The sequence below is a fragment of the Protomyctophum bolini genome, assembly GCF_963924005.1.
Source record: "Protomyctophum bolini genome assembly, chromosome: 1".
Lineage (NCBI taxonomy): Eukaryota > Metazoa > Chordata > Actinopteri > Myctophiformes > Myctophidae > Protomyctophum > Protomyctophum bolini.
Genome location: NC_137862.1, coordinates 50,645,682 through 50,665,090, shown reverse-complemented (window position 1 = coordinate 50,665,090; position 19,409 = coordinate 50,645,682). Strand labels below are relative to the sequence as shown.

General features: G+C 47.1%; 1 protein-coding gene across 4 annotated transcripts in view; it reads right to left on the bottom strand.

Moving 5' to 3' along the window:
• Nucleotides 1-19,409, bottom strand: part of nav2a (neuron navigator 2a) — a 158,074-nt gene that overhangs the window by 122,640 nt on the left and 16,025 nt on the right. For all 4 annotated transcript variants that reach the window (XM_080766478.1, XM_080766479.1, XM_080766480.1 and 1 more), the window contains exon 2: nucleotides 87-204. In XM_080766478.1, the coding sequence (XP_080622604.1) occupies nucleotides 87-204 (118 nt within the window). The remainder of the gene's footprint in view (nucleotides 1-86; nucleotides 205-19,409) is intronic.

The following is a 19,409-nucleotide window of genomic DNA, read 5'->3' as shown; positions in this document are numbered from 1 at the left end:
GACATCTCTAGCTATATAGAGCGCCCCCCCCCCGGCCCCCTAAAAGAATAACGTTTCAGAAGAAGAAGAGGGTAGTGTTTTCTTACCCACGACCTGTATGATCTCAGCCAGCAGAACTCCATCCGACACGTCGGTCTGGAGGTCCTTGATGAGACGCTTGTGTCCCGACTTGGCCAGGTAGTGGTTGGCCCAGTCTGTGTAGATCTACACGCACACACGCACACACGCACACACACACACGCACACACACACACACACACACACACACGCAACGTTCAATTACCAACTCTTACAAAACAAACACAAACACTCGCCCCCCCAAATCAATCCAGCTAGGAGGAGGCATAGCGCGTCAACGCATCGTCGGCAGCGCATGGAGGAACGCGGGAGGAGGAGGAGGAGGTGATGGGGAGGGCCAACATTTTTACGACTCCTAATAAAATAAATAACTGCGCTGCGTGAACGAACGAACGAACGAACGAACGGCAGCACATGTAGCGGTATCCCTGCTTTTTTTTCTTCCTCCTTTTGTTGGGGAGGACGGATGGTGGCCAGGCTGTGGCGTGTATATCCGCGTGGTATTCAAATTGAGTGGGGCCATTGTGCTGCGGGGGCGAGGGGCATTCATTCATATGGGGTGGGGGAGAGGGGGGATAGAGAGAGAGAGAGAGAGGGGGAGAGACAGAGAGGCGGGGTAGAGAGAGAGAGAGAGAGAGAGAGAGAGAGAGAGAGAGAGAGAGAGAACGGCGGGCCATTTTCAATTGGGCTTTGGCTGACATCATCCTCTGGGGACAAGAAAAGGCCCTTCAAATGCTGGGGGGGGGGGGGGGGAGCATCAGAATAATCTGAATAGGTTCTTTCATAATTAGTCTCTCTCTCTCTCTCTCTCTCTCTCTCTCTGTCTAACTCACTCTCAAGCTCTCTCTCTCTCTCCCTCACCGAGTAAGAACACACACGCATGCATGCACACGCGCACGCAGACACGAGACACACAGACACCCAAACATATGGAAACACACACACACACACACACACACACACACACACACACACACACACACACCACGAAGCAAAGCAAATGTTTTCTGAGCACACTCTATACTCTAGAATTGGGCCAGGCAGTGAAATCCTGAGTCCATGTGTAAAAGGGTATACTGTAGTGTACATAATATAATTATACTGTATATACTTATATTATAAAGTTTTTGGGCTTTTCTGCCTTTATATGGAGAGTGACAGGAAACAGGGAGTCAGAGACAGGGAGTGACATGAGGCAGCAAAGGACGTCAGGCTTGGGAATCGAACTTGCGACACACGTGTCAGGCTGCATTACAGGCTACGTGTGGTATTTAACTGGTATAGGCCATCTATACACCCCCAGACCCCACTATACATTATAATCATTATATTATTGCACTGTATTTGGTTTTTAATGTTTCAAATGAAAGAGTCTTTACTTCCACGTCGCTCTTCCACTCGTTCACTCATATATATAGTATTTTGATGCATGACACACAGTCTCACACACACAGTCTCACACACACACACACGCACACACACACACACACAGCCTCGGTGCGTGGGACAGACGACAGACCGATCCATATACACTCTTCTAAAAGATCTGCGAGTCACACAGTGCTGAGGCAGCCTGCATGCCAGCAACGGATTAGGATATCCTTTCAATTTGCTGGTCCAGGAAAATAGAACATGAGTGTGTGTGTGTGTGTGTGTGTGTGTGTGTGTGTGTGTGTGTGTGTGTGTGTGTGTGTGTGTGTGTGTGTGTGTGTGTGTGTGTGTGTGTGTGTGTGTGTGTGTGTGCGCGCGTGCGTGCGTGCGTGCGTGCGTGTGTTGCTTGCGTGCGTGTGTGCGTGCGTGCGTGCGTGCGTGTATGTGTGAGAAAGAGAGATTCCTTTGAAGTAGTTTCAGGCAGGTAAATTGAAGGCCTTGCAGTGTAATTAAAACCCAGGTGAAATGGGTATAGCTGTCATTCACAGAGCTAGAGGAAACAGAAAGGTCAAGGAGCCTTGAGGGTGACACGGGGTGGGGAGAGGGGGGGGGGGGTGTAGGAGAGCAGTGTAGTAGAAGAAGTATTCACGTCCGGGGTCAGGGGTCATCAATGTGTTCGCACACAGACCAACGTTTCGGTCTCCGTGGCTAGACTTGGCCTTGTCTGTGTGGCATTTATTTTATTTAAAAAATAAATAAATTACATAACATTATAATGTTCTAATTTTGATCATATAAGACCCAATGAATGAATGTCTCAGTCTCCAGGTTTGCCTCAAAATATGTATGGACACTGATTCACCCATGACACTATTATGGCACATTAATTAGCCTATTTTGGGGCGGGAACCCCTTTTGGTGTTAGCATTATGTTATGCTTTAGCTATTGAAAAATAGCAGATCTACAAGCTCATACGAGCTACGAGCTTGTAGGTCTGCTATTTTTGAAAAATCGAAGAACGACTGACATAGAAACAGCTTTTTCAGAAAACTGTCAGGATGTACATTTTTAGAATCTGATCTCAGGTCAAAATTAGGAGACCACTAGGACAGTGTTTCCCAAACGTGTTTTTCATTAGAAGACGGCGGCGTGCGGGCAGCGGGACTTATTCCTCCCACATTTATCAGCCCCGCCCCCCTATAGCGTGGTCATTTCCGACGCACCGGTCTCAGGTGTGCAAATGCCTTTGCTTGTCTGTTGCACAACACATTAGCAGTGACAGAATGTCAGCGAGTGACTATTCTGAACAGTCGTTTCACATTCATCTTCTCACCTCCCATATTTCAGACCATGTGGATCTAATAGTACATCACACAAGAGAAATGACGTGAAATAAGGTTAGGCTATAACTTATATAACTAACTACCACCCTCGATATTAAAGATGGCGTGATGCCATGATTTTTTCCCACCCTAAAACATGATCCTCGGGTATTATTGAGTGGTGCAACCACTCCAAGGAACAGCAATGTCCGTGTTCACCTATAGTGTCAGTGTGATGTTAACGAGCACGAGTATGAAGTACCAGCAGGGGCGCTGTTGTGCCAGAAACAGAGAGAGAAAGAGAGTGCTGCACTGTTGCCTGCTAATGAGAGAGAGAATGAGAGAGAGAGAGAGTGCTGCACTGTTGCCTGCTAATGAGAGAGAGAGAGAGAGAGAGAGAGAGGGAGGGGGGGGAGTTGCACCACTAATAATATATAGGTACCGTACCACTATAATAATAATTATAAGGAGGAATAACTTTTTCCAAAAAGTGTACAGTATTTGTTAAAATCATGCTTTTATGTGGACACGCCCACCAGTTCATTAAGTATGCCTGGTTTGCCTGGTGGGTGGTGATCCACCTTAACTGAAGCCGCACCCACAGCTGTAGTTGTATGATAAAGGGGGAGGGGTTAGGGGAGGGGCTGATAGTGTGATGTCACTATTTTACTGTTTATTTCATTGGCCCGTTTGACTGTCAAGGGTTCAGCCTTGAGGAAGAAGAAACCCTAAATACAAAGTGAACACACCATTGCACATAAAAAACGACTCCAGGGTGTCTAATGAAGTTGTCACCTCATAGACACATGCAAAACTGGAGAAAAATAAATGGTGGCACTCCATCTTTAAGAAATATGGAGCCTTGATCTGTATAGTGACCATGTTGTAACATATTATTAAGACAACTAAAGTCCATGCAGCTGTCTGTCTCTATATGCAGATTCAACCACGTATGTATAGGACAGGCTGGGATCTTTGACTTTGGACAAACAGTCAGTCAGTGAATGAACAGGGAAATTCCCTTCCCCGCCGGGCCCTACCAAATATTGCCAGTAACCCCTGGAACCTCTCATTCAATGACTATAGCCATAGTCATTGTACAGTAACCTGTACAGTAAATCGGTGTAGACCCGGGGGACATCCCTCTGACATCATCACTCTGGTGAAACGTGGACCGTTTTGCCATAACAAGGTTCTCTGTTCATCAGCTAACCCCCTCCTTCTCCCAAGTACACAATATACACAGCAGGTATAGCGCCGAACATTAAACCAGCAGGAAGGAAACAGCAGAGATGTGACATGTCTTCGTGGCTGCTCTTTAGAAAACGTAAACGAAACGACCCGTCAACAAGCAACAGTGTTTTGTGAATTCTCACATACACTACATACCCCAATGTAACCCCACAGCCCCCCCCCCCCCCCCTCCCCCTCCACCTCCACACTAGGCATGCCGCAGGAACAGCCACGGTGTTGATACCGTGAGATTTCCGAGCATACGGTATTTTAATACAGCGTCGGTGGGCGGCGCATGCTGCCGCACACTAAGGCAAGACATTTATTTTCACCACACAGCTGCAGTAGATTGAAAAGTTGCTTCCTACCTTTGAGTTAGTGTTGCTGAAAGACACCCAGATCCAATTGTATATTCCATATTTCCATATGTACTATAAGAGTGAACTATAGTGTCAACACGGAGGCACACAGTGACAGTTGTGAGCATGCGCAGATTGCACGTACAGGGTTGCGCCATTAAAACAGCCATTAGGGGGAGCCATAGTACAGTGAAATACAGTGGAATATCTATTGATTCATTGATTGAATACTTTATTGGCAGAAATGTAATCAGTATAGGGTACAGTCAAACACATCACAAAGGGATCACTGATCACTTGCTGTCTTGTTCCATTTGGCCCTGGCCCAGGACCGAATGGAAACAAGACAGCAAGGACTTTCAATCAATTCATAATCATGACAAATAACAAAAACAAAAAATTATCATAAAAGCTGGTAAAAATAAAAATAAAAGATATGTAGGCCTGCAGGTTGGGGAACAAAGAAGGGCTTATAAGGAGGTGGGGGTAGTCTCTAGACATAGGTGGGGAGGGGGGGGGGGGCTTTTCTTTCTTTTTTTTTTATAAATACCGTGGAATACCGAGGTATAGATTATCAATACCGGCACCGTACCGTACTGTAAAATCTCATACCGTGGCTTGCCTACTCCACACACACAGTAACTATATGTATGTCACCCCCCCCTAAACACGTGATGAGGGCATCTAAGACAGCTACGTTATGTGAAATCAGGCGGACAGACACGTACGCAGGCACGCACATATAGGCACTCACTGACACGGTCAAATCCTCCGAATATATCCTTTATATCCAACTCTCAGGAGTCAACTGAACACAAGGACAATTCACTGTGTGCCACCCCACAGGCCATCATCATCATCGGTGCTCCACATCCACTATCCTATATCTATCCGCAGTGTGTAGCCAGGCCTGCTGACTCACATGGCCCACAGCGTGTCACCCAGAGGGTGGTGGTCGTGTGTGACGCACACATAGCCCGTCCCCTGCAGGGAGACGGAGCGATGAGAGCCGGGGAATCACACTGAGCGTGCCCTTTAGTTGTTGACGGGGACTTTCTGAAGGAGAGTGTTGTGTTGTGCTGTGTTGTGTTGCGTTGCGTTTTAAGGCCTCACACACACTGTTGCAACATGCATACAACATTTGTCTTGTGTCTTGTCCGTGTTTAATGGCCGCCCCCCAATGCATTTCCAATGTAAGTCACATGGGGACTTCCATTGGGGAGGGGGGCACAAAACAGCGTGTATTGTGCTGGCTCTAGGCCAAGTTTGGGCCCAAGTCACAAAACATCACGACAACCACTGATTACAGACTAGTGCACGCTGAGGTTTGGAACTGTGACAGGCTGTGTGTGTGGTTCTGCGTGAGTGTGCAGCATATGTGAGTGTGAGTGTGAGTGTGAGTGTGCGTGCGCTTGCGGGTGCGTGCACATGTGTGCCTGCATGTTTCTATAGGGAATGAGAAGTCACTCACCAAGACCAATTTCAACTCTTTGGAATCTGCCTCTTTCATCTCTGCTGTTGTTTGTCAAACAAGTGACTTGTAAGGGGAACCCTGTTTACTGAGCAAACACCACAGCACAGGCTGCAGCCATAATACTACCATCTGTAATGTTTCACAATACCATACCAACATTACATATCCCATTATATGTCATTAAACTCTCAACCAGAATCGTTCCAAAACTATTCCACAACTCTCCACGCTTGGATCCATTTAGTTCCATCTAAAGAAAGTGGTGATTCATTCCATGCTGGACCTTTTGGGTCCTTTTGGTTCCCATTCTTCTGAGTAAAAATTATCACTGAGGATTTAACTGTGCATATTTACTGTGTATATAATATATTACATAATACTGCATATATTTATTGCATCTTGTTATCTATAGAAAGTGCAAGGGGTTCCACATTGTTTTATGATACCTCCTTAACCCATTCTGGGTGGGAAACCCTTTTGGTGTTATCCTTATGTTATCCTTTGGCTATTTTTGAAAAATCTAAGAACGACTGACATAGAAACTTAGCTTTTTAAGAAAACTGTCAGGATGTAGAAGACATTTTTAGAATCTGATCTCAGGTCAAAAGCAGGTAGACTTCACAGAGAGACCCAGCATAAGGGAAGTACAATAGCCAGGTATATATAGGATTCAAAACCGACAGCAAGAACAAATGGCTACAAAGATGGTTTACAGTACCACAACCCCACTGTTCCTGCTTTCCATTCGAGCACTCTGTCTGAAGTCAAAGGTATGTTCATGTGTGTGTGTGTGTGTGTGTGTGTGTGTGTGTGTGTGTGTGTGTGTGTGTGTGTGTACACAGCACAATGACGTTTCTATGGTGCTCACATATAAGTGTACATGCGGACAGAGCTACAGTAGCCTTTCCAGGCCGGGTTCCCTCGATAACTTAATGTGACAATTAGCCTCATTACTTCCAGCAGGGTCCAGTGAAAGACCTGAAAAGCATACGAAAGAAACACTTCCCACGCCACTATATGAAAACCGAGGGAGAGGCACGACAACGTTGGCGTATGAAAGCACGCTATCTCTCACGAGAAGCTTTTGGCTTTTCGGTCCCGGGGATCTTAACCCATTTTGGGCGGGAACCCCTTTTGGTGTTTTAAACTAAAGCATTATTTAGCTATTGGGAGAAAAAAATAGCAGATCTACAAGCTCATAGTGCGAAAATCGTGAAAATGTGCCTCAAAATTTTTGAATATAATATTATTACAGAGTGAACATTTTTTAACTCAAATCTTTGCTTCTGGGGAGGTCCCTGGAAACAACATATTTTCAGATGGAGGCATAATACATATAATTTTTGGGGTTCTTGACATGAAATATTGATACAGAAACATAGGGTTTTTCAGAAAAAAGTTGACGACATTTTTACAAGTTTCGACGTCAGGCAAAAATGGGTTAAAGGTTTCCGTCTAGGTAAGGCTAATGGCAGGTTAATGGCACTGAACGGAGAGCTGCAGTGGACCAACTATAAGGACACGCTCTGATAACACTGCTTTCTTCTTCCTTCTACCTTTTCAAAGCCCGGAGTAAACTTTGAACTTCAGAAGCTAAATACGCCATACTTGGAACGCAGATGTTTTCTTTCTTTCTCGTGGTCTACTACTCCTCTACGCTCTGTCAGCTATAGCTTCCGAACTGGTTAGGACTGGAATTATGCCCGGCCGAGTCCTGCTGACCCTCTCCTTTGGGTCGCTGTTAAGACACACGTCCGTCCTTCTAAAGATATCCGGCGGTTTACAAGGCATGTTGGCAAGCAGCGCCTAGCGTCCAGCAGTTAAAGAAACACCCCACCCTTTAATCCTGCCTAGTGTTTACATTCTAATCCTCTACAAAAAGACATGAATTAATTGTTCAGCGTTGCATTTTGCTTGGGGGGGGGGGGGGGGGGGGGGCTGTCGAAGGGCATGCTGGGAAACGTAGTACATCATCAGACACCAAAGTGTGTTCAACATCAAAGCGTCTGTTAGTTTCCCCGTGTGTGTAAACTAAATCTTTGAATAGAAGTGTCTTTAAGAAGAATACAGTATGCTATACCTGCCCCTGGCCCTTCCTGTCCCTCCTCCCCTCTACTATAAATAGACCAGGCTTCCTGAAGTGGAGTGACAGTGTGTAGGACTGGCGTGACCTTCCTATTTTAGGCGTTTTAGAATCCCTCGCTCCCTCTCTCACGCTTTCGCTCGAGTCAAAGCCATTAACTGACTAACTAGCTCCATGCACATGCATTGCTCACACCGTTTTTTTGTCATCCACATGGACGGCGGTTATATAGTGCACTGTATGCCCCTTCCTGTATGCCATATTATGATAGCGTTATACAATCTCTCTGACTTTCTGCTCTCTCTTCTTACCATTTTGTAGTGCTCACAGGAGGATCGACTGTGTCCCGGACAGGAACCCTGAGGTCCACCTCCACACACACCGGCATGCCGGGTCTCACACCTGGGGCTTCCGCTGCATGAGGCCTGAAGAGGCAAATACTATAGAGGTCCATCTGGGAGTCTCCCGGAACTTCCAGAATGCCATGCAGGGACTCTAGTTGTTAGCGCTGTCTTTGTATTATACTGTCAATACATATAGCCATGCTGCGTTTGACAACTCCACTCGTCCCTTGTTGTTGTTGTTCTTCTAACATCTGTCTGTCTGTACGTCCGTACCACTCTCTGTCCCTACAGTGGATATCTGTCCTTAGATTACTCCTCTGTTCTTCTCCCTTGGCCTTACTCTCTGTCGGCCCCTCAGAGAGGCACTGAGGCGTCACATACTTTTTCACTCTTCAAATTACCACCCACTCTCTCTCTCTCTCTCTCTCTCTTGGTAGATCTACGTTTCTGAGTCAGCCGCCCTGACTCAGTTCCTCCCTCCCCTGCCGGTCGCCCCCACAATAACCCTGACCTCCAGGGGTTCCCACCACCCCTTGTCTTGTCTTCACCTGTCCTCCCCTGCCCCCCCCCCCCCCCCCCCCCCCTCTACACACACTCATACGTAGACATGATGAATGCTACTGTTCCGGAGGTAACAGATAAACACCTCCCATGAGGCCCCCCCCCCTCCTCTCTCCTGTCCTGCATGGCCCCCTAACTGCACACCTGGCACTGTACATCACACAAATGTACAGTGCGCACCCACCCCCCCCCCCCCCCCTTTGGTAGGTTGTGCAACACGCAGATGAGTTCACTTCAAAGCGTCTTTCTCTCTGGTACCGTATATACTTGGTATACCGTATCCACTGGATGTTACGTATCTGGTACCGTTTACCAGTGGTATAGTCAATATTAGTGGCACGTCAATGCACCCCATACCCTCATTATGCACAGAATAATCAAGCTTAATTACATTCTGTCCCAAGGACCTCATTTATATTCTTACATTTCTTTAGATATATGATTTGCATTTTAAGTGCCTGCATGCTATAGGGTTAGGGTTGTATGGTTCTTATGTAGAGACCATTGTTTCCTTTGGTTAATTAATGTTGAACCAGCTCTTCAAATCCACTCATGGATTGGGGCACGAATATAACCCCTTTTGGCGATTTTAAAGCATTAGGTTTGCTTTAGCTATATAAAAAATAGCAGATCTATAAGCTCATAGCGAGGCACCGAGTGTCGCGCTATACGAGCTCTGTAGGTCTGCAATTTTCTTTGGAAAAATCGTGAAAATGTGGCGTTTTCACCTCTAATCTTTTGCTTCTGAGGGTTTCTGGAATAACATATTTTCAGAATGGGGGTCGGCGGCCAAATATACATATCATTTTTGGGGTCCTTGACATCAGGATTTTGAGGACATTATTTTTAATTTCGACGTCAGGACTAAATGGGTTATTACAGGCTCTAACAGTGAGTTCTCGGTTTGATTCCCGGGGCCCGGTGGACTCCCCCAACTCTCTCTGCCTGCTTCCTGTCTCATCTATATGCTGTATATCCATAAAGGCAAGAAAAAGACCCCGGAAAAATGTATATATTAAAAAAATAATAATAAAAAAATCTGCTCTGCCCAGATATACCCACAGCCAAGGGGAATGTGAATGTACATACCTTCAGTATGACCTTTTATTTATTATGCACTTACATTGGTCATATTATGCACTTTATGCTTATATTTTCGCTGCAATGATGAATGCCTTATTGTCGATTCTGATCTGACTGCAGGGTCTTCCATGGCCCAGGCGGTTCCCCTGAAATCCCCACATGTTTGCCATTGCGGATGCACTATCCTACCCCAAGTATACACACACACACACACACACACACACACACACACACCACACACACACACCACACACACACACACACACACCACACACACACACACACTCACACACACACACACACACACACACACACACACACACACACACACACAACACACACACACACACACACACACACACACGCATGTATACGGGCTGGGGAGATGGGAGGAGGAGGGCAACACTATACGCCTCCGGCCCAGCCTATAGCCCAACCCTCCAGATGGCTTATGGGAAGAGTATACAGATGATGGATGGCTGGGTATAGATATAGACGGCCGACAGCAGAGATATATATTCTATATATTCTCTAATGAAATGTATCTCGCTCTTCCCCTGTCACACCCAACGTGTTAAAACACACAGAGAGACATTGATACACGGGCGGGCAACCAGATTACAAAACCCAATTTGTCTCCCGTTTACATTTCCTAATGGAAGCTATGTAACATCCTCTCTGTCTCAGTGCACAACAGACACAGACAGCCAGATGGTTTCAGATAAATCAATACCCGTGTGTGATATGACAACAGAGTGACGCACTGCCTAGACACTATATAGGGCCAGACCATAGACTGTTAAAAAAATAATAATATGGACAAAGCGTTCTCCGGGTCTTTTTTTGGGCCAATGACAGCGCCACAACAGGCATTAATATGAACATTCAGGAGTCAGGATTTCCTACTGGCTTCAGACACTATTGGCTTCACTGCCCCCCCTGGGCAGACACCGGACGGCGCATTTTGAAGATGCGCGCGCATCCACTTGCACTGTATACGTGCTGCTTTCAATGGCCTTTAGCTACCAATCGGGCGCAACGAATGTCGTTTCCGGTCACTACATGGTTTTTCAACGGCCGACAGCCGGTGCTGGCTGTGATACTATACTTTTTTCGGCACCCAGCGAGAGAACAACAACCGGTCAAGACACCACACACACACACACACACACAACATTATGTCATCGTAACATCCGGTTACGGATATTTGGCTCTTCAAAATAAGGGTTGAAAGGGGAAAAAACATGGCAATGCGCGTTAAATTAATGAATTAATCCCGGCGGGTATTGTGTTAACTAATGACCACTCTTTCTTCAAAATACATGCTCCTCTAATGTTACTGGAGTATCCTCTCCTCAGAGAGAGATATTTGCTTTCTTGCTGGCTCTATCTCGTTCGCACTACACACGCACACACACGACACACACACACAACCACAACCGCCACTGTCACCACAGGCCAGCCCCAGGCAGTGCCATGCTCCGCTGGCCCCCAGCATGAGTCCTGGTGGCTGGTTTTGCAGGATGTAGGGCCTCCCTTATCATCCTCAACTCTCTCTCTCTCTCTCTCTCTCTCTGTGTTCTCTGTGGCAACACACACACACACACCACACACACACACACACACACACACACACACACACACACACACACACACACACACACACACACACACACACACACACACACACACACACACACACACACACACACACACACACACACAACACACACACACACACACACACACACACACACACACACACACACAGCTCTCTCAAGGTGGCTTCAACCCACAGGGTGCTGAAGCAGTGCAGTGCAGGCCGATTCTAAACGAGCCCTCATGTCTGCAGCTTGCTCTGTGTTGCGCCACATGAAAGAGCCGTGGTGGAGCGAGTGCACGGACGGGGCTGAGAGGGCCATGGAGGGGCTGCAGAGGGCCATGGAGGGGCTGCAGAGGGCCATGGAGGGGCTGCAGAGGGCCATGGAGGGGCTGCAGAGGGCCATGGAGGGGCTGCAGAGGGCCAAGGAGGGACTGCAGAGGGCCATGGAGGGGCTGCAGAGGGCCATGGAGGGGCTGCAGAGGGCCATGGAGGGGCTGCAGAGGGCCATGGAGGGGCTGCAGAGGGCCATGGAGGGGCTGCAGAGGGCCATGGAGGGGCTGCAGAGGGCCATGGAGGGACTGCAGAGGGCCATGGAGGGGCTGCAGAGGGCCATGGAGGGGCTGCAGAGGGCCATGGAGGGACTGCAGAGGGCCATGGAGGACTGCAGAGGGCCATGGAGGGGCTGCAGAGGGCCATGGAGGGACTGCAGAGGGCCATGGAGGGACTGCAGAGGGCCATGGAGGGACTGCAGAGGGCCATGGGTGGAGGGGCTCAGAGGGCCATGGAGGGGCTGCAGAGGGCCATGGAGGGGCTGCAGAGGGCCATGGAGGGGTCTGCAGAGGGCCATGGAGGGGCTGCAGAGGGCCATGGAGGGGCTGCAGAGGGCCATGGAGGGGCTGCAGAGGGCCATGGAGGGGCTGCAGAGGGGCCATGGAGGGGCTGCAGAGGGCCATGGAGGGGCTGCAGAGGGCCATGGAGGGGCTGCAAAGGGCCATGGAGGGGCTGCAGAGGGCCATGGAGGGGCTGCAGAGGGCCATGGAGGGACACTCTGCTTCTGGGACACATTTGTGGGTCGCAGGCATGCATTTTCATGAATGGGTCCCTTTTAATAACAAAAAATGTTTCCTATACATTTTGAGAAAAGAAATCAGGAAAGATGACAAATAGTGTGTCGCACAAGTTCAGTTGAAAACATAGAGTTAAACAGGTATAAGCACAACACATTTAAAATTAAAATAAACTCAACACGCTCAACAGAGGAAAGTGAGACATCTTTGTGGTTATTTTGTGTTGGCTGCTGTTTGCTGCAGGCCAGCGTCCCCATGCAGTAGGGAAGACCATTAGACTATATATAGGGTATTAATGCCGACTGATTTATGCTGCAGATCCCATATACGTTCACCGAAGGACCCTTCATCAATATCAGATAATCAATAGCTTTTTTCTTTTTTTACTATTGGAGAGTGGATCATAGACATTATTGACTTCACTTCATGAAGAGGAAAAGGTCAATTTCATTTCACAAAATGCACCCAAACGTGGTCAAGTGTGTGTGTTTATGTAATCTGTTTTTTCTCTCACGTATACACCAACCCCCATCTTGCTGCCCCACACACACACACACACGCACGCACGCACACACGCACGCGCACACACACACTCTCTTATTACACATGCACACACGTGTGTGTGTGTGCGTGTGCACTGCGCGCTGACCCCATGCCCCAGCGTTCTGCCGGCTGCCGAGAGTGTAGCGTGGAGGTCAGCGATCTCTAATTAAAAAGGCCGTCTTATCAGCTCCCCTCTCTCTCTAGACCGCCGTAATAACCTCCTCTTCCTCTCTCTCGCCCCCTTCCTCCTTCCTCGGTAATCCACCAGTATAGATGGAGATAAGAGCAGGCGCACCGCGCCGCAGACAGAGAGATAGAGAGATATAGCAAGAAAGGCAAATATATGAGAGAGAGAGAGAGAGAGAGAGAGAGAGAGAGAGAGAGAGAGAGAGTCTGTTTTTATGAGCACAATTATTTCACTGGGTTGTTTTGCAAATGGCATAATTGTTGTTATGGCTATAGAGAGAGAGAGAGAGAGAGAGAGAGAGAGAGAGAGAGAGAGAGAGAGAGAGAGAGAGAGAGAGAGAGAGAGCATTAAATCCAGTGTTCACAGGTATTACTTTCCATTTCATCTACACACCTCGCGATTAACAACCTTTTACAATGGCATTTCCTCAGCATTATAAGCAATATAATATAAGCATGAGCTTTGTCCGATGTCTATATCTGGTCTATATCCTCATGGGATCAATACCATTTTCAGGGTTTCTGATTCGGTCGGAAAACGGAAATAACTTTACCCCTTTTGGTGTTTTTAAAGTATTATGCTATATAGTTTAGCAATTGAAAAATAGCAGATCTCTACAAGCTATGAGCTTTTGTAGAGATCTGCTATTTTTGAAAGATTGTGAAAATGTGCCTCAAATCTTTGAATATATGTTGTTACAGAGTGAACATTTTAACTCAAATCTTTGCTCCCTGCGGAACAACATATTTTCAGATGGGGGGGGAATTAAAAGATTTCAGTGCACTGTGCCTACACATGTCGCGACCGCAGGTCGCGACTTGTGTAGGCACAATGCAAGGAATAAATGCATTCGCCATGTATCCGAAGGAAGTCTGATCCAATCACTTTTAGATTTCTCCAGTTTAATCCTGAGTTTAAGTTTTTTAGTGTTCAAGATCTAATTTTAGGCATGTTTAAGCCTCGAGGAAAATCCGTGTTGAGGTTCTTAATCCACTGTTTTTCATTAAAACGTCTTTGTCCTACTGTCCAGTTAGGATTGTGTTGAAGTCCAGCGCATTTTAGAGCTCCAATGCCGTGCGCCATAAAATGTTGCACCAATCTTGTGGTTGTCTTTTTGGCATTGTTAATATTGTATCTGTGTCGTCCCAGCCTAGTACCTATTGTTTTACCTGTCTCTCCGACATATTGTAAACCACATTTTTCACATGTGATTAAGTAAATGCAGTTGCTGGTTCTGGCTGTTATTTGTTGTTTAATCTCCAAGACGCGTTTTGTGGTTCTATTTTTTACTAATTGTTTGGGTTTGAAGTATTCTGGTCCTGGCGTGCTGGTGTGTTGATTTCTTTTAGCTTGCTGTGTACTAGATAATCTTTAAGGTTTTTATTTTTCTGTAGGCCGATATAATTTTATAATCTTTTAGAAGATCGTCTGTTCGGTTCTCAAAATTCCTTTTATTCTGTTGTTGGCTAGTGTGCTCTGTGTTGAATAACTGGTTATCAGGGCCAATTTGGGGCCTGTATCTCGCACTTTTATTTCTAAGAAGGTTTTTTGGGCTTTCCGGAGGAAGGTCCTAGTGTATCCTCTTAGTCTGAGGGCATTAAATAGAGTTTTACAAGCTATTTTGAAATCACTTCTTTGCGTGCAAATCCTATGGAATCTTAGTAGTTGTGATTTGACTATTCCTGTGTAGGAGTGTGTCGGGTGGAATGACGTTTGTGTAATAGGGCGTGAGTGTCTGTTTCTTTAAAGAATACTTTTAAGTCTAGTTTCCCATTTGTGTTAAAGTTTGGGCCCTTGAAGATTGTTACATCAAGAAAGTCAATCCTTTCTGTGTGTGTCACATATTTTATCGTTATGGATCTATGATGGCTATTTAAAACATCAATAAATTCCTGGAATTCTTCTTGGCTATGTTCCCATATTCCAAATATATCATCTAGAAATCTATAGTAATGTGTCGGTTTAAGTCTGCATTTTTCTAGTGCGGTCTGTTCCCATATGCTCATGTAAATGTTTGCATAAGATGGTGCAAATCTCTTTCCCATGGCCGTGCCTTTGATTTGTAAATAGAATTTGTTGTTAAAGGAAAAATCATTCTGGGTTAGATTTAAGTCTAGTAATTGGAGTATTTCCTCCTCTGGTCGACTTGTGTCTGGGTATTTACTAAAGACTTCCCTGACTGCTTGGAGTCCTGATTCTGTTTCAATGTTTGTGTAGAGGCTGTCTATATCTATTGAAAATAGAAGGGCCTCCTTTCCTACTTTAATAGCTTTAATTTTGTCCACAAAATCGTAAGTGTCTTTTATAAAACTGGGTGTTTTATCGACAGTGGGTTCAGGAAATATTCAATAAACTCTGCTGTCTGATATGTCTCGCTGCCACAGTCCGACACAATTGGTCTCCCGGGTGGAATTTCATATGGTATTGTCCATGAATCCGGGCTTTTGTGTATTTTTGGTAAAAGATAAAATATCCTAGCCCGTGGGCTATCCTGTCCTATTAAGTACTGTGTTGTTTGGCGTTTATGTGCCTTTTGTCCTTAATGGGGGGGGGGGGGGGGGGGGGGGGGGTGGGGGGGGGGGGGGGGGGGGGGGGGGGGGGGGGGGGGGGGGGGGGGGGGGGGCGGAGGTATATTACCAACTTTTGGGTCCTTGACATGAAATATTGAGCACCACCACTGATACATAAACTGATTTCAGAAAACTGTGACATGATTTAGAAGACATCTTTTAAATTTCAATGTCAGGGCCCTAAATGGGATAATAATCCCCCTTCCTCCACAGATCTTCAGGACGCTCGTCTCAATAATCACGCACACACACACAGAGACACACAGACACACACACACACACACACACACACACACAGTGCAGTCTGTCACACCAAACACAGGGAAATAATGCAGAGCCATGCTCTCATGTTCAGTTTTTCTCTATAGCGCGTGTGTGTTTGTGTGTGTGCTGTGCGTGCACGTGTGTCAGGTGTCTACTGTCTCGCCGATATGTTTGTCTGCCTGTATTTTGCCTGTCTGTCTGTCCATCCGCCCGCTTCTTTTTATGTCTGTCATTCCACACCGCACACACACACACACACAAACACACACACACACACACACTTGGTCACATGGTTTGGTGTTGCTAAACCTACTGTTAACTTTCCATGTAAACTTCAAAGCTAAACTAGCATCACGTTAGACTGGAGGGGGGTGCATTTGCACACTCAACACTCACTGTGTAATGTTTGCAATGTGACACCAGCACACACAGACCACACGCACGCACGCACTGCACGCACACACACACACACACACACACACACACACACACCACACACACACACACACACACACACACACACACACACACAAGTTCTTAAGAGGTAGAGGTTTGATAGCATAGTAATATTATCGTTGCCTTAAACCGCACTGGTCTGTCCATTTCCCACCTGAAGGCTTCCAACTCCTCTCAGCTTTCCCCCGCCTCAGTTAAAACAAACTCTCTCCTCATTCAAAATGGAAACATTGCAAGCTGTACATAACAACAGCCCATATTGTAACAGTAAACCAACCGATATTAGCAATTAATACAATTAAATAAATTGAAACTGTACGCGTTCAATTCAGAAGTGTTTGCGCCTACCAGTTTCATGGTGAAGTTATTTTGTTCCCAGCGACACAGCATCAGACTCATCGTCGCCGGTCTTCCTTCCTTCCGTCTGTCAGTCAGTCAGTCTGTCTGTCTGTCAATCAGTCAGACACCTGCCTCAGGTGTGCTGCCGGAGGGCCAGTGGACACAGCTGTGAGCCATCATCAGATAAGTGGCACCACTACTACTATACCACTATAACTGGACCACAAGCCGGCTCTGTATACCGTCCGCTGCTTACAGAGCCAATTAATCCAGAGAGTCAGATGCTCTTCTAGCAGCAGCAGGGACGCTGTATGTATGCCTGCCTGCTGGGGCACACCTTCAACCAACCCTCCCTCGCTCTCCCTCTCTCTCCCTCTCTCTCTCTCTCCCTCGCTCTCCCTCGCTCTCTCCCTTTCTCTCCTCCCACTCAGGGTTCAGGAGGAGGGAGTATGAGCAAAACAAAGTGCAGGAGGAGACAGACAGAGCAGCGTGGAGCGGAGCGTCCATGCAAGCTGCCCCCGGGGCCTTGCAAGAAAGGGAGTAACACAACAGCCTTAAACCAAAACCAAACGCAACGAGAGGTGGTGTATAGCAGGAGAGAGAGAGAGAGAGAGAGAGAGAGAGAGAGAGAGAGAGGAGGAGGAGGAGGAGGGGAGGGGTTAACCCATTATGGGAGTGGGAGGGAACCCTTTTGGTGTTTTAAAGCATCATGTTATGCTTTAGCTATTGGAAAAACAGCAGATCTACAAGCTCGCTACACGAGAATAGTTCCGAACCACTGACAACATAGACCACTTATACTTTCATGATTTAGAAGACTTTTGTAGAGAGAACCCCCCATAACCACTCCACCCCCTCCACCCCCCCCCCCCACACACACACACACACACACACACGTTCCTCCTCCACCCATCACCCCCCCCCCCCCCCCCCCTCTCCCTCCACGGACGCCCACGGCAAACCCATTGTGCCGCCGCTCTTCACCGAGCCTCCAACTGGCCGTGTGTCCGTCATACGGGTGGGGGTAGGAGGGGGGGACTCTTAACCTTACACCCCACCACACACCCACACACAACCAAAAGAACAAAAAAAACCAAAGACAAGGGGAAAATAGAAGAGTGGTCGCTTGTACACATGCTTCATAAGAGCAGAGGGGCTCTGAGAGCCAGCATATGTGTGTGCGAATGTGTGTGGTTTGAGCCCCTGAACACACGCACGCTCTCACACACACACACACACACACACACGCACACACACGCACGCACGCACACACACACACACACACACACACACACGCACGCACACACACACACACACACACACGCGAGCACAAGCAAAAGTCCACCCAAACGCAACTGTCCCTCATGTTTATTTTGTTTAAAAGTTCAGGTCCCTGTGCTTTCTTTATGTTATAAAAACATGTCGCCCCCCCTTAAAAAAAAAAAGAAACCACAAAAGGCAACAGTCCACTCTCTGATCAGCCATCACCCACAATGAATTGCAGCACTGACGTGTGTATTTATATATACAGCACGTGTGTGTGTGTGTGTGTGTGTGTGTGTGTGTGTGTGTGTGTGTGTGTGTGTGTGACTGTGTGTGTGTGAGAGAGGGCCACGCATGTGTGTGTATGTCCGGCAGCGCGGGACGTCCTCTGCTCCGGCGTTTGAGCGCACTCCAACCCCCCTGCGTGTGCAGCCGTGCACCCACCCCGCCCGCAGACCACAAATTACAAGCCGGATTGGAAATGTTGGGACCGGCCCCAAGATTTAGACAGAGTTCCCACAGTTGGGGGGGAACTCTGCAATGATCATTTCCAGCAGTCTCAAGTAACAAAAAGAAACACACACACACACACACACAATATATATATATATATACACACTGTAAACTCTCTTTAACTTGTGTTCTGATGAAGGCTGGACTGGCTCGAACAAGTCAAGCAATAAAATGTTTAGTGCCGTGCCTAGTAGGAAACCTGTCAGTGCTTCCATCTCTGTGATGCCAATGTTGCAATAACTGGAATGGAAGAGCCCTATATACTTGTGTAATCCTCATTCCTCACCGAGAATCCAAAGCAACATTTATCCTCCTTCCATTCCATGCAGATGTCTGTCTACATACCAACTCTACTAAAAAACTCACTCACTCACTCCCATTAAAAAGGGTATACAGCTCCCTTATAAGCAAGCCCCCGTGATTTAGTGACATAAAAGTACGATCCGGAGAGTATGTCAGCGTTTAGTTTAGCGCGTGTTGAACCATTTTAGTGCATCCCTTTAACAACCTCATTACGCCCAGAGAGAGAAACACGGCTCCTTTCACAGCCTCTGTTGAGGCCAGAGATAAAACCTTGCTGGTTCTGAGGGACAATAGGGGGACAAACCCCATGCCGTGCCCTTTGTTTTCTAGGACCCCCGCCTCCCAGTTCTCGGGATCGGGGAGGGAAGATGGGGTTGGTGCGGAGGGGCGGG